Genomic DNA, 26,950 nt, shown 5'->3' on the forward strand with positions numbered 1-26,950 from the left:
GGGGGGATTGGGAGGGGGTTGGGGGGCACTAAGGGCATCCTGGGGGGCTCTAGGGGCATCCTGGGGGGCTCTAGGGGCATCCGGGGGGGATTGGGAGGGGGTTGGAGGGCACTAGGGGCATCCTGGGGGGCACTAAGGGCATCCTGGGGGGCTCTAGGGGTATCCTGGGGGCATTGGGAGGGGGTTGGGGGGCACTAAGAGGATCCTGGGGGGCACTAAGGGCATCCTGGGGGGATTGGGAGGGGGTTGGAGGGCTCTAAGGGCATCCTGGGGGGCACTAAGGGCATCCTGGGGGGATTGGGAGGGGGTTGGGGGGCACTATGAGGATCCTGGGGGGCACTAAGGGCATCCTGGGGGGCTCTAGGGGCATCCTGGGGTGTCTGGGAGGGGATTGGGGGGCTCTAAGGGCATCCTGGGGGGCTCTAGGGGCATCCTGGGGGCATTGGGAGGGGGTTGAGGGGCACTAAGGGCATCCTGGGGGGCTCTAGGGGCATCCTGGGGGGATTGGGAGGGGGTTGGGGGGCACTAAGGGCATCCTGGGGGGCTCTAGGGGCATCCGGGGGGGATTGGGAGGGGGTTGGGGGGCACTAAGAGGATCCTGGGGGGCACTAAGGGCATCCTGGGGGGATTGGGAGGGGGTTGGGGGGCACTAAGGGCATCCTGGGGGGCACTAAGGGCATCCTGGGGGGCTCTAGGGGCATCCTGGGGGCATTGGGAGGGGGTTGGGGGGCACTAAGGGCATCCTGGGGGGCACTAAGGGCATCCTGGGGGGCTCTAGGGGCATCCTGGGGGGATTGGGAGGGGGTTGGGGGGCACTAAGGGCATCCTGGGGGGCTCTAGGGGCATCCGGGGGGGATTGGGAGGGGGTTGGGGGGCACTAGGGGCATCCTGGGGGGCTCTAAGGGCATCCTGGGGGGCTCTAGGGGTATCCTGGGGGCATTGGGAGGGGGTTGGGGGGCACTAAGGGCATCCTGGGGGGCTCTAGGGGCATCCGGGGGGGATTGGAGGGGGTTGGGGGGCACTAAGGGCATCCTGGGGGGCTCTAAGGGCATCCTGGGGGGCGCTAGGGGTATCCTGGGGGGATTGGGAGGGGGTTGGGGGGCACTAGGGGCATCCTGGGGGGCTCTAGGGGCATCCTGGGGGGATTGGGAGGGGGTTGGGGGGCACTAGGGGCATCCTGGGGGGCACTAAGGGCATCCTGGGGGGCTCTAGGGGCATCCTGGGGTGTCTGGGAGGGGATTGGGGGGCTCTAAGGGCATCCTGGGGGGCTCTAGGGGCATCCTGGGGGCATTGGGAGGGGGTTGAGGGGCACTAAGGGCATCCTGGGGGGATTGGGAGGGGGTTGGGGGGCACTAAGAGGATCCTGGGGGGCACTAAGGGCATATTGGGGGGATTGGGAGGGGGTTGGGGGGCACTAAGGGCATCCTGGGGGGCACTAAGGGCATCCTGAGAGTCCTGGGGGGATTGGGAAGGGGTTGGGGGGCTCTAAGGGCATCCTGGGAGCCCCTTGGGGCCATTCCCCGGGGGTTTGGGTGTCCCTGGGGATGTTTTGGGGCCATTCCCTCGGGGTTTGGGTGTCCCTGGGGATGTTTTGGGGCCATTCCCTTGTGGATGTTTTGGGGCCATTCCCTGGAGGTTTGGGTGTCCCTGGGGATGTTTTGGGGCCATTCCCTGTGGATTTGGTGTCGCCGTGGGGCCATTCCGGGGTCACCTCGCTGTCGCTGACCCCAAGCCTGTCCCCAGGAGAAGGAGGGGGTGCAGTGGGAGGCGAAGGAGGAGGAGGAGGAGGAGGAAGAGGAGGAGGAGGAGGGCGAGAAGGAGGAGGAGGATGACCACATGGAGTACTGCCGCGTGTGCAAGGACGGCGGCGAGCTGCTGTGCTGCGACGCCTGCGTGTCCTCCTACCACATCCACTGCCTCAACCCGCCCCTGCCCGAGGTCCCCAACGGAGAGTGGCTCTGTCCCCGCTGCACGGTACGGGGGGACATGGGGACAGCGGGGGTGTGGGGGACATGGGGACAACAGGGGACAGCGGGGGTGTGGGGACAGCGGGGGTGTGGGGGACATGGGGACAGTGGGGGTGTGGGGGACATGGGGACAGCGGGGGTGTGGGGACAGCGGGGGTGTGGGGGACATGGGGACAGCGGGGGTGTGGGGGACATGGGGACAGCGGGGGACAGCGGGGGTGTGGGGACAGCGGGGGTGTGGGGGACATGGGGACAGCGGGGGTGTGGGGACAGCGGGGGTGTGGGGGACATGGGGACAGTGGGGGTGTGGGGGACAGCGGGGGTGTGGGGACAGCGGGGGTGTGGGGGACATGGGGACAGAGGGGTGTGGGGACAGAGGGGTTTGGGGGGACATGGGGACAGTGGGGGTGTGGGGGACATGGGAACAGTGGAGGTGTGGGGGACATGGGGACAGCGGGGGACAGCGGGGGTGTGGGGGACATGGGGACAGTGAGGGTGTGGGGGATGTGGGGGCACTGGGGGCGTGGGGACACTGTGGGGATATGGGGGACACAGACATAGGGGAACATGGGGACATGGAGGGGTATGGGGGGACGTGGGGATATGGGGACATGGGGGACATGGGGACGCTGGGGACATGGGGCGTGGAGGATTGTGGGGGGACATGGGGATGCTGGGGACATGGAGGGGTATGGGGACATGGGACATGGGGGATATGTGGCCATGGGGACACCGTGGGCACATGTGGGGACATGGGAGAATGGGGACACCACAGGGATGTGGGGATATGGGGGGATAGGGGGATGTGACAGGATATGGGGGACACGGAGACCCGGGGATGTGGAGGGACGTGGGGGCATGGGGGACACACGGACATGGGGACAGGGGGGATGTGGGGGACATGGGGACAGGGGGGATGTGGGGGACACAGATGGACATGGGGACAGGGGGGGACACAGGGACATGGGGGCTTGGGGACACCCTGAAGACATGGGGGGACATGGGGGCACGACAAGAACAGGGGGGGACATGGGGACATGGGGGTGCTGTGGGGTCATGGCAGGACACGGGGACACTGCAGGGACACTGCAGGGACACTGTAGGGACATTGCAGGGACACGGGGTGACACTGGGACACCGGACACCGGGACGCCGTGGGATCAGGGGGTGTCACTGGCACATGGGGAGGATATGGGGACACCATGGGGATGCTGGGGGGGGGGCACGGGGGTCACGGTGACAGCACAGGGCCCCCCCCTGGGGCACAGCCCCACCCCCGGGGATGCCCTCGGTGTCCCCGATGTCCCCAACGTCGCCGATGTCCCCCCGCAGTGCCCGGTGCTGAAGGGGAGGGTGCAGAAGATCCTCTACTGGCGCTGGGGGGAGCCGCCCCCGCCCGTGGCCCCCCCCGGGGCCCCCCAAGCACAGGAGGGACCCCCCCAGGCCCTGCAGGGCCGCTCCGAGCGCGAGTTCTTCGTCAAGTGGGTGGGGCTGTCCTACTGGCACTGCTCCTGGATCAAGGAGCTGCAGGTACGGCCCCAAAACACGGGGGGGACCCCAAAAACCTGGGGGGGACCCCAAAATATCGGGGGGGGCTCAGCATGGGTGGGGCTGTCCTGCTGGCACTGCTCCTGGATCAAGGAGCTGCAGGTACGGCCCCAAAACACGGGGGGGGACCCCAAAAACCTGGGGGGGACCCCAAAATTTTGGGGGATACCCCAAAATATCAGGGGGATACCCCAAAATATTGGGGGGGCTCAGCATGGGTGGGGCTGTCCTGCTGGCACTGCTCCTGGATCAAGGAGCTGCAGGTACGGCCCCAAAACATGGGGGGGAACCCCAAAAACCTGGGGGGGACCCCAGAATATCGGGGGAACACCCCAAAATATCGGGGGGATACCCCAAAGTACGGGGGAACACCCCAAAACACAGGCGGGGCTGAGCATGGGCGGGGCTGTCCTACTTTGGGACGCCCCCTTTAATTTTGGGGTGATTCTCACTAATTTTGGGGTTCTCCTGCTAAGTTTGGGGTGCCCCCTCTAGTTTTGGGATGCCCCTTTTAACTTTGGGATGTTCCCCTTTAATTTTGGGGTGATTCCCTCTAATTTTGGGGTTCTCCCTACTAACTTTGTGGTGCCCCTCTCTAGTTTTGGGATGCCCCCTTTAACTTTGGGATGTTCCCCTCTAATTTTGGGGTGATGCCCTCTAATTTTGGGGTTCTCCCTGCTAACTTTTGGGTGCCCCCTTTAACTTTGGGATGCCCTTTCTGACTTTGGGATGTTCCCCTCTAATTTTGGGGTAATTCCCTCTAATTTTGGGGTGATTCCCTCTAATTTTGGGGTTCTCTCTGCTAACTTTGGGGTTCTCCCTACTAACTTTGGGGTGCCCCTCTCTAGTTTTGGGATGCCCCTTTTGACTTTGGGATGCCCCCTTTAACTTTGGGATGTTCCCCTCTAATTTTGGGGTGATTCCCTCTAATTTTGGGGTGATCCCCTCTGATTTTGAGGTGTTCCCTCTAACTTTGGGATGCTCCCTTTAACTTTGGGGTGCTCCCCTCTAGTTTTGGGATGCCCCCTTTAACTTTGGGATGCCCTTTCTAATTTAGGGACGTTCCCCTCTAATTTTGAGGTAATTCCCTCTAATTTTGGGGTGATTCCCTCTAATTTTGGGGTGTTCCCTCTAAACTCTGGGATGCCCCCTCTAATTTTGGGGTGATTCCCTCTAACTTTGGGATGCCCCCTCTTAACTTTGGGATGCCCCTCTCTAGTTTTGGGATGCCCCCTTTAACTTTGGGATGCCCTTTTTAACTTTGGGACGTTCCCCTCTAATTTTGAGGTAATTCCCTCTAATTTTGGGATGCCCCCTTTAACTTTGGGGTGATTCCCTCTAATTTTGGGGTGATTCCCTCTAATTCTGGGGTTCTCCCTGCTAAGTTTGGGCTGCCCCCTTCAACTTTGGGATGCCCTTTCTAACTTCGGGACGTTCCCCTCTAATTTTGGGGTAATTCCCTCTAACTTCGGGGTGATTCCCTTTAACTTTGGGATGCCCCCTCTAACTTTGGGATGTTCCCCTCTAATTTCGGGGTGCCCCCCTGTGCTTTTGGGGCGCAGCTGGAGATCTTCCACCTGGTGATGTACCGGAACTACCAGCGGAAGAACGACATGGACGAGCCCCCTCCCCTGGATTACGGCTCCGGGGACGACGACCCCAAGAGTGAGAAGCGGGGGGCGGGGGGGGACCCCCTTTTCGGGGGGATGGAGGAGCGCTTCTACCGCTACGGCATCAAACCCGAGTGGATGACGGTGCACCGCATCATCAACCACAGGTGGGGACCCCCCCAGGGCACCCCCAAATCCCCAGGGCACGGGGGGGCAGCGGGGTGGGGGAGGGGAGTGATGTGGGAGCAGCTTGGGGACACCCTGGGCACCTGTGGGGACACCCTGAGCACCTGTGGGGATACTGGTGGCACCTGTGGGGACACCCTGGGCACCTGTGGGGATACCCTGGGCACCTGTGGGGACACCCTGGGCACCTGAGGGGACACCCCAGGTACCTGTGGGGACACTGGTGGCACCTGTGGGGACACCCTGAGCACCTGTGGGGATACCGGTGGCACCTGAGGGGACAGCCAGGGCACCTGAGGGGACAGCCAGGGCACCTGTGGATCTTTTAAGGACATCTGGGCACCCACGGGAGCCCCTCTGGTTCCTGGGACCCCCCAGAGCACCCCCAAATCCCCAGGGAATGGGTGGGCGAGCTGGGGACACTGGTGGCACCTGTGGGGACACTCGGGGCACCTGTGGGGACATTCAGGGCACCTGTGGGGACACTGGTGGCACCTGAGGGGACACTGGTGGCACCTGAGGGGACACCCTGGGCACCTGTGGGGACACTCAGGGCACCTGTGGATCCTTTAAGGACATCTGGGCACCCACAGGAGCCCCTCTGGCTCCTGGGACCCCCCAGAGCACCCCCAAATCCCCTGGGAACGTGGGGGCAGTGGGGTGGACGGGGGGCAGTGACCAAGGGGGGCTTGGGGACACTGGTGGCACCCATGGGGACACTCGGGGCACCCCTGGGTCCTCTAAGGGCTCTGCCAGCAGCCGCTGTCCCCGGGTGACCCCGTGTCCCCTCCGTGTGTCCGAGTGTCCCCATGTCCCCTCCGTGTCCCCAGGTGACCCCGTGTCCCCTCCGTGTGTCCGAGTGTCCCCTTGTCCCCTCCCTGTCCCCGGGTGACCCCGTGTCCTGTGTGTGTGACCCTGCCCCCGGGTGACCCCTTGTGCCCTCTGTGTCCCCGGGTGACCCCGTGTCCCCTCCCTGTCCCCAGGTGACCCCATGTCCCCGGGTGACCCCGTGTCCTCTCTGTGTCCCCAGGTGACCCCGTGTCCCCTCCCTGTCCCCAGGTGACCCCGTGTCCCTTCTGTGTCCCCACACAACCCCTGCCCTGGCGTGTCCCTGCTGGCACCAGGTGACCCCTGGTGGCACTTGTGTCCCTCCCACACCCCGCTGGCAGCGACAGCTCCCCCGCCGTGCCCCTCGGTGCTCCTGGCTGTCCCTGTGTCCCCAGGGCTGCTCGGTGTCACCCATGGGTGCCTGCTGTCACCCACGGTGCCACACATGTCCCTGGGTGCCCGGTGTCACCGCTGGCCCCATTGTCCCCTGGGTGCCCGGTGTCCCCAGGGTGCCTCTTGTCCCCCTGTTGTCCCCTGGTGCCCCCCATTGTCCCCAACTGCCCCTGGGTGCCCATTGTCCCCCACTGTCCCCTCTGCCCCCTGCCCGGCGTGACGCGGTGCCCGCGGGTGTCCCCTGGGTGTCCCCTGTGTCCCCTGGGTGCCCCTGGGTGCCCTTGGGTGTCCCCCGTGTCCCCTGGGTGCCCCTGGGTGTCCTGTGGGTGTCCCCTGTGTCCCCTGGGTGTCCCGTGGGTGTCCCCCGTGTCCCCTGGGTGCCCCTGGGTGTCCCCTGCCCGCCATGACACGGTGCCTGTGGGTGTCCCCGGGGTGTCCCCTGGGTGTCCCCCGTGTCCCCTGCCCGCCGTGACGCGGTGCCTGTGGGTGTCCCTGGGTGTCCCCTCTGTCCCCTGGGTGTCCCCAGGGTGTCCCTGGGTGTCCCCCGTCTCCCCTGCCCGCCGTGACGCGGTGCCTGTGGGTGTCCCTGGGTGTCCCCTCTGTCCCCGGGGTGTCCCCTGGGTGTCCCCTGTGTCCCTGGGTGTCCCTGGGTGTCCCCCGTGTCCCCTGCCAGCCGTGACGCGGTGCCTGTGGGTGTCCCCGGGGTGTCCCCGGGGTGTCCCCTCTGTCCCCGGGGTGTCCCCTGGGTGTCCCTGGGTGTCCCCTGGGTGTCCCCTGGGTGTCCCCGGGGTGTCCCCTGGGTGTCCCTGGGTGTCCCCTGTGTCCCTGGGTGTCCCTGGGTGTCCCCTCTGTCCCCGGGGTGTCCCCTGGGTGTCCCTGGGTGTCCCCTGTGTCCCCTGGGTGTCCCTGGGTGTCCCCCGTGTCCCCTGCCCGCCGTGACGCGGTGCCGCGCAGCGTGGACCGGAAGGGGCAGTACCACTACCTGGTGAAGTGGCGGGACCTGCCCTACGACCAGGCCACCTGGGAGGAGGACGAGATGCCCATCCCCGACTACGACCTGCACAAGCTGGCATACTGGAAACACCGGTGAGGGACACTGGGGACACTGGGGGCATGGGGACATGCATACTGGAAACACCGGTGGGGGACACTGGGGACACTGGGGACATGGGGGCATGCATACTGGAAACACTGGTGAGGGACACTGGGGCCACTGGGGGCATGGGGACATGCATACTGGAAACACCGGTGGGGGACACTGGGGACATGGGGGCATGCATACTGGAAACACTGGTGAGGGACACTGGGGACACTGGGGACATTGGGGACACAGGGACATCAGGGATGTGGGGGACACAGGGATTTGGGGACGTGCCTACTGGAAACACTGGTCAGGGATGGGGACATTGGGGACATCAGGGACACAGGGGGACATGGGCACAGCCTACTGGTGACACTGGTGAGAGTTGGGGACGTGGGGGACACCGTGTCCCGCCGTGTTCTCACACTGCCACGTGTCCCCGTGTCATCCCCATGTGTGTCCCTTGTCTCCATTCCTGTCCCTGTGTCCCCACGCCGGTGTCCCTGTCACCCCTGTCCTTCCCTGTGTCCCCATGTCTGTGTGTCCCTTGTCTCCATTCCTGTCCCTGTGTCCGTGTCCCTGTCCCTGTGTCCCCATCCCATGTCTCTTGCTGTGTCCCTGTCCCTGTGTCCCCATCCCGTGTCTCTTGCTGTGTCCCTGTCCCTGTCCCTGTGTCCCCATCCCGTGTCTCTTGCTGTGTCCCCTCGGTGTCCCCCCCGTGTCCCCCTCGGTGTCCCCAGGGAGGTGTTCATGGGGGAGGACCCGGCCCAGCCCCGGCGTTACAAGAAGAAGAAGAAGGAGACGCCGGGGGAGGGACCCCCCGACTCCCCCACCAACGACGTGAGTGTCCCCAACCCCTGGGCACCCCAAACCCTGAGCACCCCAAACTCTGGGTGCCCCAAACCCTGAGGATCCCAACCCCTGGGCACCCCAACCCCTGGGCACCCCAACCCCTGGGCACCCCAAACCCTGAGGATCCCAACCCCTGGGGACCCCAACCCCTGGGGACCCCAAACTCGGGGCACCCCAAACCCTGGGCACCCCAAACCCTGGGGACCCCAAACCCTGAGTGCCCCAACCCCTGGGGACCCCAACCCCTGGGGACCCCAACCCCTGGGGACCCCAAACCCCTGGGCGCCCCAAACCCTGAGTGCCCCAAACCCTGAGCGCCCCAAACCCTGGGGACCCCAAACCCCTGGGCACCCCAAACCCTGAGTGCCCCAAACCCCTGGGCACCCCAAACCCCTGAGCACCCCAAACCCTGGAGAACCCAACCCCTGCGGACCCCAACCCCTGCGGACCCCAACCCCTGGGGACCCCAAACCCTGAGGATCCCAACCCCTGGGCACCCCAACCCCTGGGCACCCCAAACCCTGGGGACCCCAAACCCTGGGGACCCCAAACCCTGGGCACCCCAAACCCTGGGGACCCCAAACCCTGGGGACCCCAAATCCTGGGCACCCCAACCCCTGGGGACCCCAACCCCTGGGGACCCCAACCCCTGGGGACCCCAACCCCTGGGCACCCCAACCCCTGAGTGCCCCAAACCCTGAGCGCCCCAAACCCTGGGGACCCCAAACCCCTGGGCACCCCAAACCCCTGAGCACCCCAAACCCTGAGCGCCCCAAACCCTGGGGACCCCAAACCCCTGGGCACCCCAAACCCCTGGGCACCCCAAACCCCTGAGCACCCCAAACCCTGGGGACCCCAAACCCTGGGGACCCCAAACCCTGGGGACCTTTGGGGACACCCCCAGACACCTGGGCCACCCCCAAACCTGAGTCCCCAAACAGCTCCACATCCTTCACTCCCCTGGGCCTTTTGGGGTTCCCTGAACACGTGAATCACCCCTCAAAATTGGGATCCCCCCACCTGGGTGCTCCCTCAAGACCTGAGTGCCCCCCAAATCCCCATCCCCCCGAGCCCCCCAACACCTCCCCGTCCTTCCCAACCCTCTCAGGGGCTCCCTGGGGGGTTTTTGGGGTTCCCTGAACACCCGAATCACCCCCCAAATCCCCATCCCCCCGAGCCCCCCAACACCTCCCCATCCTTCCCATCCCCCTGGGGGTCCCTGGGGGCTTTTTGGGGTGCCCTGAACACCTGAATCACCCCTCAAAATTGGGATCCCACCACCTGGGTGTCCCCTGAACACCTGAGTGCCCCCCAAATTCTCATCCCCCCGAGCCCCCCGACATCTCCAAGTCCTTCCCATTCCTCCGAGGGTCTCTGGGGGCTTTTGGGGTGCCCTGAACACCTGAATCACCCCTCAAAATTGGGATCCCACCACCTGGGTGCCCCTTGAACACCTGAGTGCCCCCCAAATCCCCATCCCCCGAGCCCCCCAACACCTCCCCATCCTTCCCATCCCCCCAGGGGTCCCTGGGGCTTTTGGGGTGCTCTGAACACCTGAATCACCCCTCAAAATTGGGATCCCCCCCACCTGGGTGTCCCCTGAACACCTGAGTGCCCCCCAAATTCTCATCCCCCCGAGCCCCCCGACATCTCCAAGTCCTTCCCATTCCTCCGAGGGTCTCTGGGGGGTTTTGGGGTGCCCTGAACACCTGAATCACCCCTCAAAATTGGGATCCCCCCCCACCTGGGTGTCCCCTGAACACCTGAGTGCCCCCCAAATCCCCATCCCCCCGAGCCCCCCAACACCTCCCCATCCTTCCCATCCCCCTGGGGGTCCCTGGGGGTTTTGGGGGTGCTCTGAACACCTGAATCACCCCTCAAAATTGGGATCCCCCCACCTGGGTCACCCCCCAAATCCCCATCCCCCCGAGCCCCCCGACACCTCCCCATCCTTCCCATCCCCCTGGGGGTCCCGGGGGGGTTTTTGGGGTGCCGTGTCCCCCCCTGACGGCGCTGTCCCCGCAGCCCACGGTGAAGTACGAGACGCAGCCGCGCTTCATCACGGCCACGGGCGGCACGCTGCACCTGTACCAGCTGGAGGGGCTCAACTGGCTGCGCTTCTCGTGGGCACAGAGCACCGACACCATCCTGGCCGACGAGATGGGGCTGGGCAAGACCATCCAGACCATCGTCTTCCTCTACTCGCTCTACAAGGAGGTGAGGTTCGGGGGCACCCACGTGGGGCTGGGGGGCACCCACGTGGTCTTTCGGTCATCGGCCTGGTCATTGGGGTCACCCAACATGGGGCTGGGGTCGACCCACATGGGGCTGGGGTCACCTGTCTGGTCACTGGGGTCACCCACATGGGGCTGGGGTCACCTGTCTGGTCACTGGGGTCACCCACATGGGGCTGAGGTCACCTGTCTGGTCACTGGAGTCACCCAACATGGGCCTGGGGTCACCTGTCTGGTCACTGGGGTCACCCACATGGGGCTGAGGTCACCTGTCTGGTCACTGGAGTCACCCACATGGGGCTGGAGTCACCCACATGGGGCTGGAGTCACCCACATGGGGCTGGGGTCACCCCCTCATGGCCCTGCAGTTACCCATCTGGTCACTGGGGTCACCCACATGGGCCTGTGGTCACCTGCTGGGCCCTGGTGTCACCCGCCAGCTTTATTGGTGTCACCCATCTGGTCACTGTGGTCACCCACATGGACCTGTGGTCACCCATGTGGTCACTGGGGTCACCCACATGGACCTGTGGTCACCCATGTGGTCACTGTGATCACCCACCTGGGTCCTGGCGTCACCCACCTGTCCCCTGTCCCCAACGCTCCCCGAGGTCCAGCCCCACACCTGGGCTGTGTCACCTGGGCCCCCAGGGCCACTCTGAGAGTCCATCCCCAGGTGACACTGGGTGGCACTGGGTGACACTGGGTGACACCGTGTCCCCAAGAGTCCATCCCCAGGTGACACTGGGTGACACTGGGTGACACTGGGTGACACCGTGTCCCCAAGGGTCCATTCCCGGGTGACACCGGGTGACACTGGGTGACACTGGGTGACACCGTGTCCCCAAGGGTCCATTCCCAGGTGACACTGGGTGACACTGGGTGACACTGGGTGACACCGTGTCCCCAAGGGTCCATCCCCTTGTGACACTGGGTGACACTGGGTGACACCGTGCCCCCAGGGCCACCCCAGGGCCCATCCCTGTGTCCCTCAGGGCCACCCCAGGGCCACTCCAGGCCCATCCCCATGTTCCCCAGGGCCACCCCAGGGCCATCCCCGTGTCCCCCTGTGACGTGCTGTCCCACAGGGCCACCCCAGGGCCACCCCAGGGCTGTCCCCGTGTCCCCCAGGGCCCGTCCCCGTGTCCCCCAGGGCCACCCCAGGGCCGTCCCCGTGTCCCCCTGTGACGTGCTGTCCCCCAGGGCCGTCCCCGTGTCCCCCAGGGGCCACCCCAGGCCCGTCCCCCTGTCCCCCAGGGCCACCCCAGGGCCATCCCCGTGTCCCCCAGGGCCACTCCAGGGCCACCATGTCCCCCTGTGATGCGCTGTCCCCCAGGGCCGTCCCCGTGTCCCCCAGGGCCACCCCAGGGCCGTCCCCGTGTCCCCCAGGCCCGTCCCCGTGTCCCCCTGTGACGCGCTGTCCCCCAGGGCCACACCAAGGGCCCGTTCCTCGTCAGCGCCCCGCTCTCCACCATCATCAACTGGGAGCGCGAGTTCCAGATGTGGGCCCCGGCCTTCTACGTGGTCACCTACACCGGGGACAAGGACAGCCGCGCCATCATCCGCGAGAACGAGTTCTCCTTCGACGACAACGCCATGAAGGGCGGCAAGAAGGCCTTCAAGATGAAGGTGGGCAGGGGACACCTGGGGGACAGGGGACAGCGGGGTGGCACCGGGACACCTGGGGGATGGGGACAGCGGGGTGGCACCGGGACACCTGGGGGATGGGGACAGCAGAGTGGCACTGGGACACCTGGGGGACAGTGGGGTGGCACCAGGTCACCTGGGGGACAGCGGGGTGGCACTGGGACACCTGGGGGACAGGGGGACAGCGGGGTGGCACCAGGACACCTGGGGGACAGGGGACAATGGGGTGGCACCAGGACACCTGGGGGACAGGGCACAGCGGGGTGGCACTGGGACACCTGGGGGACAGGGCACAGCGGGGTGGCACCAGGACACCTGGGGGACAGGGGGACAGCGGGGTGGCACTGGGACACCTGGGGGACAGGGGACAGCGGGGTGGCACCGGGACACCTGGGGGATGGGGACAGCGGGGTGGCACTGGGACACCTGGGGGACAGGGGACAGCGGGGTGGCACCGGGACACCTGGGGGATGGGGACAGCGGGGTGGCACCAGGACACCTGGGGGACAAGGGGACAGCGGGGTGGCACCAGGACACCTGGGGGACAGGGGGACAGCGGGGTGGCACCAGGACACCTGGGGGATGGGAACAGCAGAGTGGCACCAGGACACCTGGGGGACAGTGGGGTGGCACCAGGTCACCTGGGGGACAGCGGGGTGGCACTGGGACACCTGGGGGACAGGGGACAGCGGGGTGGCACCAGGACACCTGGGGGACAGGGCACAGCGGGGTGGCACTGGGACACCTGGATCCCTTTGGGGACAGGAGGTGGCACCGGGACACCTGGGTCCCATTAGGGGTCAGGGAGGGACACCTGGGTCCCTTTGGGGTGGCACAGGACACCTGGGTCCTTTTGGGAATCAGAGAAGGACATCTGGGTCCACTGGGGTCAAGTGGGTGGCACCTGGACACCTGGGTCCCTTTGGGGTGGCACTCGGACACCTGGGTCCCATTAGGGGTCAGGAAGGGACACCTGGGTCCCTTTGGGGACAGGAGGTGGCACCAGGACACCGTGGGCTCTTTAGGGTGGCACAGGACACCTGGGCTCTTTGGGGTGATGGGTGGGGTTCTGGGGGGTTTTGGGGTGCTGGGTTTTGGGGCTCCGGGTTTTGGGGTTCTTCTGGGTTTTGGGGCTCTGGGTGAGGTTCTGCTGAGTTTTGGGGTTCTGCCGGGTTTTGGGGTTCCACTGAGGCTGTGCCAGGTTTTGGGGTTCCGGGTGGGGCTCTGCCAGGTTTTGGGGTTCTGCCAGGTTTTGGGGCTCCAGCTGGAGGCTCTTCTGGGTTTTGGGGTTCTGCTGGGTTTTGGGGCTCTGGCTGGGGTTCTGCCGGGTTTTGGGGTCTCCGCTGTGTTTTGGGGCTCCAGCTGAGGCTGTGCCGGGTTTTGGGGCTCTGCCAGGTTTTGGGGTTCTGCTGGGTTTTCGGGCTCTGGGTTTTGGGGCTGTGCTGGGTTTTGGGGCTCTGGGTGAGGCTCTGCCGAGTTTTGGGACTCCGTCCATGTTTTGGGGCTCTCTGGCCGGGGACTCTGCCGGGTTTTGGGGCTGTGCTGGGTTTTGGGGCTCCGGCCGGGGCTGTGCCGGGTTTAGGGGTTCTGTCCGGGGGCTGTGCTGGGTTTTGGGGCTGTGCCAGGTTTTGGGGTTCTGCTGGGTTTTGGGGTTCTGGCCGGGGCTCTGCCGGGTTTTGGGGTCTCCGCTGGGTTTTGGGGCTCCGGCCAGGGCTGTGCCGGGTTTTGGGGCTGTGCCGGGTTTTGGGGTTCTGCTGGGTTTTGGGGCTCTGGGTTTTGGGGCTGTGCCGGGTTTTGGGGCTCCGGCCGGGGGCTGTGCCGGGTTTTGGGGCTCTGGGTTTTGGGGCTGTGCTGGGTTTTGGGGCTCTGTTGGGTTTTGGGGCTCCGGCCGGGGGCTGTGCCAGGTTTTGGGGCTCTGGGTTTTGGGGCTGTGCCGTGTTTTGGGGCTGTGCCGTGTTTTGGGGCTCCTGCCGGGGGCTGTGCCGGGTTTTGGGGTTCTGGCTGGGGCTGTGCCGTGTTTTGGGGCTGTGCCAGGTTTTGGGGCTCTGGGTTTTGGGGCTGTGCTGGGTTTTGGGGCTGTGCCGGGTTTTGGGGCTCCGGCCAGGGCTGTGCCAGGTTTTGGGGCTCTGGGTTTTGGGGCTGTGCTGGGTTTTGGGGCTCTGTTGGGTTTTGGGGCTCCTGCCGGGGGCTGTGCCGGGTTTTGGGGTTCTGGCTGGGGCTGTGCCGTGTTTTGGGGCTGTGCCGGGTTTTGGGGCTCCGGCCAGGGCTGTGCCGTGTTTTGGGGCTGTGCCGGGTTTTGGGGCTCCGGCCGGGGGCTGTGCCGGGTTTTGGGGCTGTGCCGTGTTTTGGGGCTGTGCCGGGTTTTGGGGCTCCGGCCGGGGCTGTGCCGTGTTTTGGGGCTCCGGCCGGGGGCTGTGCCGTGTTTTGGGGCTGTGCCGGGTTTTGGGGCTCCGGCCGGCGCTCCGGCCGCTCCCCGCTGACCGTGGCCGGCGCTGGCGGCAGCGCGAGGCGCAGGTGAAGTTCCACGTGCTGCTCACGTCCTACGAGCTCATCACCATCGACCAGGCCGCGCTGGGCTCCATCCGCTGGGCCTGCCTCGTGGTGGACGAGGCCCACCGCCTCAAGAACAACCAGTCCAAGGTCAGCGGGCACCCCAAAACCCCGAGGGGCACCCCAAAACGCGGGGCGTGGCGGTGGGAGGCGCCCCAAAAGCTGGCGGTGGGGGTGAGGGGCACCCCGGTACCTCAGGAGTATGGGCGAGGCTCAGGGCCTCAAAGACAACCGGCTCGAGGTCAGGGGGGCACCCCAAAACCCGGGCATGGGTGTCGGGGGCACCCCAAAACCTGGGGAGGTGGGTGGGGGGGGTGCGAGGGTGCCCTGGGGATGGATTTGGGGGTTCATGGGGGAGGATCTGGGGGGGGTCTCTCTCCCCAGTTTTGGGGTGCCCTGGGTGGGGATCAGGGGTGTCTCAGGTGGATTTGGGGTCTGAGGGGAGGATCGGGGGGTCCCTGTCGGGTTTGGGGTCTCTGGGATGGCTCAGGGGGTCCCTGGGCTGGCTCCGGGGCTCCGTGTTGGGCTCAGGGGGGGTCCCTGTCGGGTTTGGGGTCCCTGGGATGGCTCAGGGGGTCCCTGGTGGGTTTGGGGTCTCTGGGATGGCTCAGGGGGGATCCCTGGCAGGTTTGGGGTCCCTGGGGCGGCTCAGGGGGGGTCCCTGTCGGGTTTGGGGTCCCTGGGCTGGCTCCGGGGCTCCGTGTCGGGCTCAGGGGGGGTCCCTGTCGGGTTTGGGGTCCCTGGGCTGGCTCAGGGGGGGTCCCTGTCGGGTTTGGGGTCTCTGGGATGGCTCAGGGGGTCCCTGTCGGGTTTGGGGTCCCTGTCGGGCTGGCTCTGGGGGTCCCTGGCCTGGCTCAGGGGGTCCCTGTCGGGTTTGGGGTCCCTGGGCTGGCTCTGGGGGTCCCTGGGCTGGCTCTGGGGGTCCCTGTCGGGTTTGGGGTCCCTGGCCTGGCTCAGGGGGGGTCCCTGTCGGGTTTGGGGTCCCTGGCCTGGCTCCGGGGGTCCCTGTCGGGTTTGGGGTCCCTGGGCTGGCTCCGGGGGTCCGTGTTGGGCTCAGGGGCCCCCGGGCTGTTGGCCGCAGTTTTTCCGGGTGCTGAACGGGTACAAGATCGAGCACAAGCTGCTGCTGACGGGGACGCCGCTGCAGAACAACCTGGAGGAGCTGTTCCACCTGCTCAACTTCCTCACGCCCGAGCGCTTCAAGTGCGTCCCCGTGTCACCCGCGTGTCACCTGTGTGTCACCCGTGTCACCTGCGTGTCACCTGTGTGTCACCCGTGTCACCTGTGTGTCACCTGTGTGTCACCTGTGTGTCACCTGCGTGTCACCTGTGTCACCTGTGTGTCACCTGTGTGTCACCTCCTGTCCCGTGTCACCTGTGTGTCACCCGTGTCACCTCTGTCACCTGTGTGTCACCTGTGTGTCACCTGTGTCACCTATGTCACCTGTCACCTCTGTGTGTCACCTCTGTGTGTCACCTGTGTGTCATCTCTGTCACCTGTGTGTCACCTCTGTCACCTCTGTCACCTCTGTCACCTGTGTCACCCATGTGTCACCTCTGTCACCTCTGTCACCTGTGTGTCACCTCCTGTCCCCTGTGTCACCTCTGTCACTTCTGTGTGTCACCTCTGTGTGTCATCTCTGTCACCTGTGTCACCTGTGTCACCTCCTGTCCCGTGTCTCCTCCTGCTCAACTTCCTCACACCTGAGCACTTCAAGTGCATCCCTGTGTCACCTGTGTGTCACCTGTGTGTCCCCTGTGTCACCCGTGTGTCCCCTGTGTCACCCGTGTGTCACGTGTGTCCCCTGTGTGTGTCACCTGTGTCACCTGTGTCACCTGTGTCATCTCCTGTGTCCCCTCTGTCGCCTCTGTCCCCTCCTGTCCTCTCCTGTCCCCTGTGTCCCTCCACACCCCTCCACATCCCCGTGTCCCCAAGCTCACCATGTCCCCGCCGTCCCCCAGCAACCTGCAGGGGTCCCCGTGTCCCCTCCATGTCCCCGTGTCCCCTCCACGTCCCTCCATGTCCCACCACGTCCCCTTGTCCCCTCCATGTCCCACCACATCCCCGTGTCCCCTCCATGTCCCTCCAGCCCCTCCATGTCCCCGTGTCCCCAAGCTCACCGTGTCCCTGCCATCCCCCAGCAACCTGCAGGGGTTCCTGTGTCCCCTCCATGTTCCTCCAACCCCTCCATGTCCCCATGTCCCCTCCATGTCGCTCCATGTCCCACCACATCCCTCCAACCCCTCCATGTCCCACCATGTCCCTGTGTCCCCTCCACGCCCCTCCATGTCCCCGTGTCCCCAAGCTCACCGTGTCCCCGCCGTCCCCCAGCAACTTGGAGGGGTTCCTGTGTCCCCTCCATGTCCCCGTGTCCCCTCCACGTCCCTCCATGTCCCACCACGTCCCCATGTCCCCTCCATGTCCCTCCAACCCCCCTGTGTCCCCTCCATGTCCCACCACGTCCCTGTGTCCCCTCCATGTCCCTCCATGTCCCACCACGTCCCCGTGTCCCCTCCAGCCCCTCCCTGTCCCCGTGTCCCCTCCATGTCCCACCACGTCCCTGTGTCCCCTCCATGTCCCTCCAGCCCCTCCACATCCCTCCAACCCCTCCATGTCCCTTCCACGTCCCTCCAACCCCTTCCACGTCCCTCCAACACCTCCACGTCCCTCCAACTCCCACCATGTCCCCATGTCCCCTTCATGTCCCCGTGTCCCCAAGCTCACCGTGTCCCCGCCATCCCCCAGCAACCTGCAGGGGTTCCTGTGTCCCCTCCACGTCCCTCCGTCCCCTCCATGTCCCCATGTCCCCTCCACATCCCTCCAACCCCTCCATGTCCCTCCAACTCCCACCACATCCCCATGTCCCCTCCACGTCCCTCCAACCCCTCCACATCCCCGTGTCCCCTCCAACCCCTCCACATCCCCGTGTCCCCCAAGCTCACCGTGTCCCCACCATCCCCCAGCAACCTGGAGGGCTTCCTGGAGGAATTCGCCGACATCTCCAAGGAGGACCAGATCAAGAAGCTGCACGACCTGCTGGGCCCCCACATGCTGCGGCGCCTCAAGGCCGACGTCTTCAAGAACATGCCGGCCAAGACCGAGCTGATCGTGCGCGTGGAGCTCAGCCCCATGCAGAAGTAGGCCCCGTGTCCCCTCCGGGGGTGTCCCCCGCCCCGCCGGCTGTCCCCAGAGCCGCCGGTGCCACCGCTGTCCCCGCAGGAAGTACTACAAGTACATCCTGACGCGCAACTTCGAGGCGCTGAACTCGCGGGGCGGGGGGAACCAGGTGTCGCTGCTCAACATCATGATGGACCTCAAGAAGTGCTGCAACCACCCCTACCTGTTCCCCGTGGCCGCCATGGTGGGGACACGGTGACACCGGGGACGCCGGCGGGGCTCGGGGGTGTGGGGGAGTTTTGGGGGGGGGGGTAGAGGGGTTTGGGATATGGGGGTGTGGGAGGGTTAGAGGGGTGTGGGGTGTGGGGACAGGGAGGGGATGTGGAAGGACATAGGAGGGTCAGAGGGGTGTGGGGACAGGGAGGGACATGGGGACAGGGAGAGGGACATGAGAGGGTCAGAGGGGTGTGGGATGTGGGGACAGGGAGGGACATGGGGACATGGAGGGGACGTGGAGGGACATAGGAGGGTCAGAGGGTTCTGGGATGTGGGGACATGGAGGGACATGGGGACAGGGAAGGACATGGGGACGTGGAGGGACATGGGAGGGTCAGAGGGTTCTGGGATGTGGGGACATGGAGGGACATGGGGACAGGGAAGGACATGGGGACAGGGAGAGGGACATGAGAGGGTTAGAGGGGTGTGGGATGTGGGGACAGGGAGGGGATGTGGAAGGACATAGGAGGGTCAGAGGGGTGTGGGACATGGGGACAGGGAGGGACATGGGGACGTGGAGGGGACATGGGGATGTGGAGGGACATGGGAGGGTCAGAGGGGTGTGGGATGTGGGGACAGGGAGGGGATGTGGAAGGACATAGGAGGGTCAGAGGGGTGTGGGACGTGGGGACAGGGAGGGACATGGGGACATGGAGGGACATGGAAGGGTTAGAGGGTTCTGGGACGTGGGGATGTGGGGGGGTCAGAGGGGTGTGGGACGTGGGGACAGGGAGGGATGTGGGGACAGGGAGGGGACATGGGGAGGTGGAGGGGATGTGGGGCAGGGGGACAGGGAAGGACATGGGGAGGTGGAGGGGACGTGGGGACATGGAGGGGATGTGGGGACATGGAGAGGACATGGAAGGGTCAGAGGGTTCTGGGACATGGGAACAGGGAGAGGACATGGAGGAACATGGGAAGGTGAGAGAGATGTGGGACATGGGGGCGTGGAGGGACATGGAAGGGTCAGAGGGTTGAGGGACACGGGGACAGGGAGGGACATGGAGGGGATGTAGGGACAGGGAGAGGACATGGAGGAACATGGGAGGGTGAGAGAGGTGTGGGACGTGGGGACAGGGATGGAAATGGGGACGTGGAGAGGGATGTGGGGGGGACATGGAGGGGACATGGGGACACGGAGGGGATGTGGGGAGAGGGAGGGGATGTGGAGGGACATGGGAGGGTGAGAGAGATGTGGGACATGGGGGCAGGGAGGGGACGTAGAAGGACATGGAAGGGTTAGAAGGATGTGGGATGTGGGGACATGGAGGAGACACGGAGGGGACGTGGAAGGACACGGGGACATGGAGGGGATGCGGGGACGTGGAGAGGACACGGAGGGACATGGGAGGGTCAGAGGGGTGGGGGACATGGGGACATGGAGGGACATGGGGACATGGAGGGACATGGGAGGGTCAGAGGGACGTGGGGGACATGGGGACATGGGGACATGGAGGGGACATGGAGTGACATGGGTGGGTCAGAGGGGTGGGGGACATGGGGACATGGAGGGACATGGGGACAGGGAGAGGACATGGAGTGACACAGCAGGGACAGAGGGACGTGGGGTGGAGCACGTGGGGACACGGAGAAGACGGAGGGACACGGGGACGTGATCAGACGGGGGGACAGGGTGGGACATGGGGACACGGAAGGGACAGAGGGACACGGAAGGGACACGGGGACACGGAAGGGACACGGGGACACGGAGGGGACACGGGGACGTGGCGGTGGCGGCGGGGGGGGGACACGCACGGGGTCCCCGCGGGTCCCTGCCGGTGACGTCCCCTGGGCGTCCCCAGGAGTCCCCGAAGCTGCCGAGCGGCGCCTACGAGGGCGGGGCCCTGATCAAGGCCTCGGGGAAGCTGCTGCTGCTGCAGAAGATGCTGAGGAAGCTGAAGGAGCAGAACCACCGCGTGCTCATCTTCTCCCAGGTGGGACCCCGAAAACGCCCCAAAAGTTCCCCAAAAAAAACCAAAAATGCCCCAAAATACCCCCAGAAGCACCGCGTGCTCCTCTTCTCCCAGGTGGGACCCCGAAACCGCCCCAAAAATGGCCCAAAAGTGCCCCAAAAAACCCCAAAACTGCCCCAAAATACCCCCAGAAGCACTGCGTGCTCATTTTCTCCCAGGTGGGACCCCAGAAACGCCCCAAAACCCCCCAAAAATGCCCCGAAATATCCCCAGAAGCACTGCGTGCTCCTCTTCTCCCAGGTGGGACCCCGAAAATGCCCCAAAAATGGCCCAAAAGTGCCCCAAAAAACCCCAAAACTGCCCCAAAATACCCCCAGAAGCACTGCGTGCTCGTCTTCTCCCAGGTGGGACCCCAGAAACGCCCCAAAACCCCCCAAAAATGCCCCAAAATACCCCCAGAAGCATTGTGTGCTCCTCTTCTCCCAGGTGGGACCCCAAAACCGCCCCAAAAAACCCCAAAAACGCCCCAAAAACTCCTGAAAATAACCCCAGAAGCACCGCGTGCTCATCTTGTCCCAGGTGGGACCCCAAAAATGCCTGAAAAACCCCCAAAAATCCCCCCAAAAACGCTCCAAAAACCCTCAAAAATGCCCCAAAATACCCCCAGAAGCACCGTGTGCTCCTCTTCTCCCAGGTGGGACCCCAAAACCGCCCCAAAAATCCCCCCAAAACCCCCAAAAATGCCCCGAAATACCCCCAGAAGCACCACGTGCTCGTCTTCTCCCTGGTGGGACCCCAAAACCGCCCCAGAAGTGCCCCAAAAAAACCCAAAATACCCCCAAAATACCCCCAGAAGCACCACATGCTCGTCTTCTCCCAGGTGGGACCCCAAAAATGCCCCAAAAATCCCCAAAACCACCTCAAAATACCCCCCAAAACGCCCCAAAATATCCCCAGAAGCACCGCGTGCTCATCTTCTGCCAGGTGGGACCCCAAAAATGCCCCAAATCCCCCCAAAATCCCCCCAAAGAAACCCCAAAATGCCCTAAAATACCCCCAGAAGCACCACATGCTCGTCTTCTCCCAGGTGGGACCCCAAAAACACCCCAAAAAAACCCAAGACCACCCCAAAATACCCCCAAAATGCCCCAAAATATCACCAGAAGGACCATGTGCTCATCTTCTCCCAGGTGGGACCCCAAAAACGCCCCAAAAATGCCCCAAAACCCCCAAAAATGCCCCGAAATACCCCCAGAAGCACCGCGTGCTCCTCTTCTCCCAGGTGGGACCCCAAAACCGCCCCAAAAATGGCCCAAAAGTGCCCCAAAAAACCCCAAAAGTGCCCCAAAATACCCCCAGAAGCACCACGTGCTCGTCTTCTCCCTGGTGGGACCCCAAAAATGCCCAAAAACGCCCCAAAATATCTCCAGAACCACTGGGTGCTCATCGTCACTGGTGGGACCCTAAAAATATCCCAAAATATCCCAAAATATCCCCAAAACCACCCCAGTAATACCCCCAACCCCCCCAGGCCCCCGAAGAGCCACTGCCAGTGTGCCCAGTACAGGCTGCCAGTCCCTCCCAGTCCCTCCCAGTCTAACCAGTGCCAGTCCCAGTCCCTCCCAGTGTGCCCAGCACAGGCTGCCAGTCCCTCCCAGTCTAACCAGTACTAGTGCCAGCAGTGCCAGTGTGCCCAGTACAGGCTGCCAGTCCCTCCCAGTCTAACCAGTGCCAGTGCCAGCAGTGCCAGTGTGCCCAGTACAGGCTGCCAGTCCCTCCCAGTCTAACCAGTGCCAGTGCCAGCAGTGCCAGTGTGCCCAGCACAGGCTGCCAGTCCCTCCCAGTCCCTCCCAGTGTAACCAGTTGCCGCAGATGACGAAGATGCTGGACCTGCTGGAGGATTTCCTGGACTACGAGGGCTACAAGTACGAGAGGATCGACGGCGGCATCACCGGGGCCCTGCGGCAGGAGGCCATCGACCGCTTCAACGGTAGGGACAGGGGACAGGGACACAGGGGACAGGGATGGGGACAGGGGACAGGGACACAGGGGACAGGGACAGGGATGGGGACAGGGGACAGGGATGGGGACACAGGGGACAGGGACACAGGGGACAGGGACGGGGACAGGGATGGGGACAGGGGACAGGGATGGGGACAGGACAGGGATGGGGACAGGGATGGGGACACAGGGGACAGGGATGGGGACAGGGACAGGGATGGGGACAGGGACAGGGATGGGGACAGGGGACAGGGACAGGGATGGGGACAGGGATGGGGACAGGGACAGGGGACAGGGATGGGGACAGGGATGGGGACACAGGGGACAGGGATGGGGACAGGGACACAGGGGACAGGGATGGGGACAGGGACAGGGATGGGGACAGGGACAGGGATGGGGACAGGGGACAGGGACAGGGATGGGGACAGGGACAGGGATGGGGACAGGGGACAGGGATGGGGACAGGGACAGGGATGGGGACAGGGGACAGGGACAGGGATGGGGACACAGGGGACAGGGACACAGGGGACAGGGACGGGGACAGGGATGGGGACAGGGACACAGGGGACAGGGATGGGGACAGGGGACAGGGATGGGGACAGGGACAGGGACAGGGGACGGGACAGGGATGGGGACAGGGATGGGGACACAGGGGACAGGGATGGGGACAGGGACAGGGATGGGGACAGGGATGGGGACACAGGGGACAGGGATGGGGACAGGGACAGGGATGGGGACAGGGACAGGGATGGGGACAGGGGACAGGGGACAGGGATGGGGACAGGGACAGGGGACAGGGATGGGGACAGGGACAGGGATGGGGACAGGGGACAGGGACAGGGATGGGGACAGGGATGGGGACAGGGGACAGGGATGGGGACAGGGACAGGGATGGGGACAGGGATGGGGACAGGGATGGGGACACAGGGGACAGGGATGGGGACAGGGACAGGGATGGGGACAGGGACAGGGATGGGGACAGGGGACAGGGACAGGGATGGGGACAGGGATGGGGACAGGGATGGGGACAGGGGACAGGGGCAGGGGACGGGACAGGGATGGGGACAGGGATGGGGACACAGGGGACAGGGATGGGGACAGGGACAGGGATGGGGACAGGGACACAGGGGACAGGGATGGGGACAGGGATGGGGATGGGGACAGGGACAGGGATGGGGACAGGGGACAGGGACAGGGATGGGGACAGGGACAGGGATGGGGACAGGGACGGGGACAGGGACACCAGAGAACAGGGACACGGGGAGAGAGGGGACAGGGATGGGGACAGGGGACAGGGACACCGGGCAACAGAGACACGGGGAGAGAGGGGACAGGGACATGGGGAGAGGGACACGGGATGGGGACAGGGGACAGGGATGGGGACATGGGGGACAGGGACACGGGGAGAGGGACACAAGGGACAGGGACACGGGACAGGGGACACGGGGAGAAGGACACAGGGAGAGGGGACAGGGACACCAGGGGGCAGGGACACGGGGAGAGAGGGGACAGGGACATGGAGAGAGGGACACAGGACAGGGATGGGGACACGGGGGACAGGGACAGGGGACAGGGGACAGGGACACAGGACAGGGATGGGGACGGGGACAGGGACAGGGATGGGGGACAGGGATGGGGACAGGGGACAGGGACAGGGGACAGGGGACAGGGATGGGAACAGGGGACGCAGGGGACAGGGATGGGGGACAGGGGGATCCAGATGTCCAGGGGGGATTCAGGGTGTCCGGGGACAGGTGTCTGGGGGGATCCAGCACCAGCTGTTTTTGGGGTGGCTTTGGGGTGGTTTTGGGGTGATTCTGGTGGGTTTTGGGTCCCGCACTGACTCCGGGGGGGCAGCGCCGGGGGCGCAGCAGTGGAGGTGTTTTTGGGGTGATTCTGGGGGGTTTTGGGTCCCGCACTGACTCCGGGGGGGCAGCGCCGGGGGCGCAGCAGTGGAGGTGTTTTTGGGGTGATTCTGGGGGGTTTTGGGTCCCACACTGACTCTGGGGGGGCAGCGCCGGGGGCGCAGCAGTGGAAGTGTTTTTGGGGTGATTTTGGGGGATTTTGGGTCCCGCACTGACTCCGGGGGGGCAGCGCCGGGGGCGCAGCAGTGGAGGTGTTTTTGGGGTGATTTTGGGGGATTTTGGGTCCCGCACTGACTCCGGGGGGGCAGCGCCGGGGGCGCAGCAGTGGAGGTGTTTTTGGGGTGATTTTGGGGGGTTTTGGGTCCCGCACTGACTCCGGGGGGGCAGCGCCGGGGGCGCAGCAGTGGAGGTGTTTTTGGGGTGATTTTGGGGGGTTTTGGGTCCCGCACTGACTCCGGGGGGGCAGCGCCGGGGGCGCAGCAGTTCTGTTTCCTGCTGTCGACGCGGGCCGGGGGCCTCGGCATCAACCTGGCGACGGCCGACACCGTGGTCATCTTCGACTCGGACTGGAACCCCCACAACGACATCCAGGTGGGCACCGGGCACCTGTCCAGTGTCACCCCCTGACCCCTGGCACCTGGCCGGTGTCATCTGTGCAGTGGCACACACCAGCCCCTGGCACCTGGCCAGTGTCACCCCCTGACCCCTGGCACCTGGCCAGTGTCACCCCCTGACCCCTGGCACCTGGCCGGTGTCATCTGTGCAGTGGCACACACCAGCCCCTGGCACCTGGCCAGTGTCACCTGTCCAGTGTCACCCCCTGACCCCTGGCACCTGGCCAGTGTCACCTGTCCAGTGTCACCCCCTGACCCCTGGCACCTGGCCGGTGTCATCTGTGCAGTGGCACACACCTGCCCCTGGCACCTGGCCAGTGTCACCCCCTGACCCCTGGCACCTGGCCAATGTCACCTGGCCAGTGTCACCCCCTGACCCCTGGCACCTGTCCAGTGTCACCCCCTGACCCCTGGCACCTGGCCAGTGTTGCCCTCCCCAGCTCCCTGTCTCCACCTACTGCCAAGTCCCTGTGGTGTCCCCACGGTGTCCCCACGATGTCCCCGTGGTGTCCCTGACCCATCCCCGTCCCCCCAGGCCTTCAGCCGGGCTCACTGCACTGGTCAGGGTGTCCCCCTATGTCCCTGACGTGTTCCCCACCCCACCTCACCCATCTCTGGGGTGTCCCCCTCCCACCTGACGTGTCCCTGACCTGTCCCCACAATGTCCCTGACGTGTCCTTGTCCCCCCAGGCCTTCAGCCGGGCGCACCGCATTGGTCAGTGACCCCCTATGTCCCTGACGTGTCTCTGACGTGTCCCCACGATGTCCCTGACGTGTCCCCACCCCACCTGACCTGTCCCCACGGTGTCCCCACGATGTCCCCACCATGTCCCTGACCCGTCCCCGCTGTCCCCAGGCCTTCAGCTGGGCGCACCGCATTGGTCAGGGTGTCCCCCTGTGTCCCTGATGTGTCCCTGACATGTTCCCACCCCACCTGACCTGTCCCCACGATGTCCCTGATATGTCCCCACCATGTCCCTGACCCATCCCACTGTCCCCAGGCCTTCAGCCGGGCGCACCGCATTGGCCAGGGTGTCCCCCTACATCCCTGACGTGTTCTCCACCCCACCTGGCGTGTCCCTGATGTGTCCCCACGATGTCCCCGCGGTGTCCCTGACCCATCCCCGTCCCCCCAGGCCTTCAGCCGGGCGCACCGCATCGGCCAGGCCAACAAGGTGATGATTTACCGCTTCGTGACGCGGGCCTCGGTGGAGGAGCGGATCACGCAGGTGGCCAAGCGCAAGATGATGCTGACGCACCTGGTGGTGCGCCCGGGGCTGGGCTCCAAGGCCGGCTCCATGTCCAAGCAGGAGCTCGACGACATCCTCAAGTTCGGCACCGAGGAGCTCTTCAAGGACGAGAACGAAGGTCAGCCCTGGGGGCACAGGGCAGGGAGCGCTGGGCTGGGCTGGACTGGGCTGAGCTGGGCTGGACTGGGTTGTGCTGAGTTGGACTGTGCTGGGCTGGGCGGAGCTGGGCTGGGCTGGGCTGGACTGGACTGGGTTGGATTGGACTGGGCTGGGCTGGACTGGACTGGGCTGGACTGAGCCGTGCTGGGCTGGGCTGGGCTGTACTGAGATGGTGAGGGTGATGATGGGCTGGACTGGGCTGTGCTGGGTTGGACTGGGCTGGACTGAGCCATGCTGGGCTGGACTGGACTGTGTTGGGCTGGACTGGGCTGGGCTGTGTTGGACTGGGCTGTGTTGGACCGTGCTGGGCTGGACTGGACCGTGCTGGGCTGGACTGGACTGTGGTGGGCTGGACTGGGCTGGACTGGGCCATGCTGGGTTGAACTGGGCTGTGCTGGGTTGAACTGGGCCGCGTTGGGCTGGATGGGGTTACGTTGGGTTGTAGTGGGTTGCGTTGGGTTGTGTTGGGTTGTACTGGGCCATACTGGGCTATACTGGGCTGTGTTGGGCTGTATTGGGCCATGCTGGGCTCTGCTGGGCCATGTTGGGCTGTACTGGGCTGTGTTGGACCATGCTGGGCTGGACTGGACTGTGCTGGGCTGATTTGGGCTCTGCTGGGCCTTGTTGGGCCATGCTGGGCTGGACTGGGCCCTGTTGGGCTGGGCCCTGTTGGGCTGGACTGGGCCGTGCTGGGCTGGACTGGGCCGTGCTGGGCCACGTTGGAGTGTGACAGAGCCGTGTCACGTCGCGTTGGCGTGTCCGGCCGCGTCAGCGCGTGCGGGGCCGTGCTGGTGCGGGGCCGTGTCCCAGCGCGTCCCAGCACATCCCAGTGTGTCCCAGCACGTCCCAGCACATCCCA

General features: G+C 65.2%; 1 protein-coding gene across 1 annotated transcript in view; it reads left to right on the top strand.

The window, feature by feature from the left end:
- Positions 1–26,950, top strand: part of CHD3 (chromodomain helicase DNA binding protein 3) — a 72,303-nt gene that overhangs the window by 20,352 nt on the left and 25,001 nt on the right. The window contains exons 9-23 of the mRNA XM_082300474.1: positions 1,744–1,974; positions 3,300–3,497; positions 5,078–5,292; positions 7,487–7,618; positions 8,354–8,453; positions 10,491–10,682; positions 12,128–12,328; positions 14,849–14,986; positions 15,978–16,099; positions 17,860–18,033; positions 18,116–18,257; positions 20,092–20,223; positions 22,075–22,192; positions 24,535–24,659; positions 25,819–26,050. Of these exons, the coding sequence (XP_082156600.1) occupies positions 1,744–1,974; positions 3,300–3,497; positions 5,078–5,292; positions 7,487–7,618; positions 8,354–8,453; positions 10,491–10,682; positions 12,128–12,328; positions 14,849–14,986; positions 15,978–16,099; positions 17,860–18,033; positions 18,116–18,257; positions 20,092–20,223; positions 22,075–22,192; positions 24,535–24,659; positions 25,819–26,050 (2,452 nt within the window). The remainder of the gene's footprint in view (positions 1–1,743; positions 1,975–3,299; positions 3,498–5,077; positions 5,293–7,486; positions 7,619–8,353; positions 8,454–10,490; positions 10,683–12,127; positions 12,329–14,848; positions 14,987–15,977; positions 16,100–17,859; positions 18,034–18,115; positions 18,258–20,091; positions 20,224–22,074; positions 22,193–24,534; positions 24,660–25,818; positions 26,051–26,950) is intronic.

Source organism: Coloeus monedula (assembly GCF_965178545.1).
Source record: "Coloeus monedula genome assembly, chromosome: 40".
Classification (NCBI taxonomy): domain Eukaryota; kingdom Metazoa; phylum Chordata; class Aves; order Passeriformes; family Corvidae; genus Coloeus; species Coloeus monedula.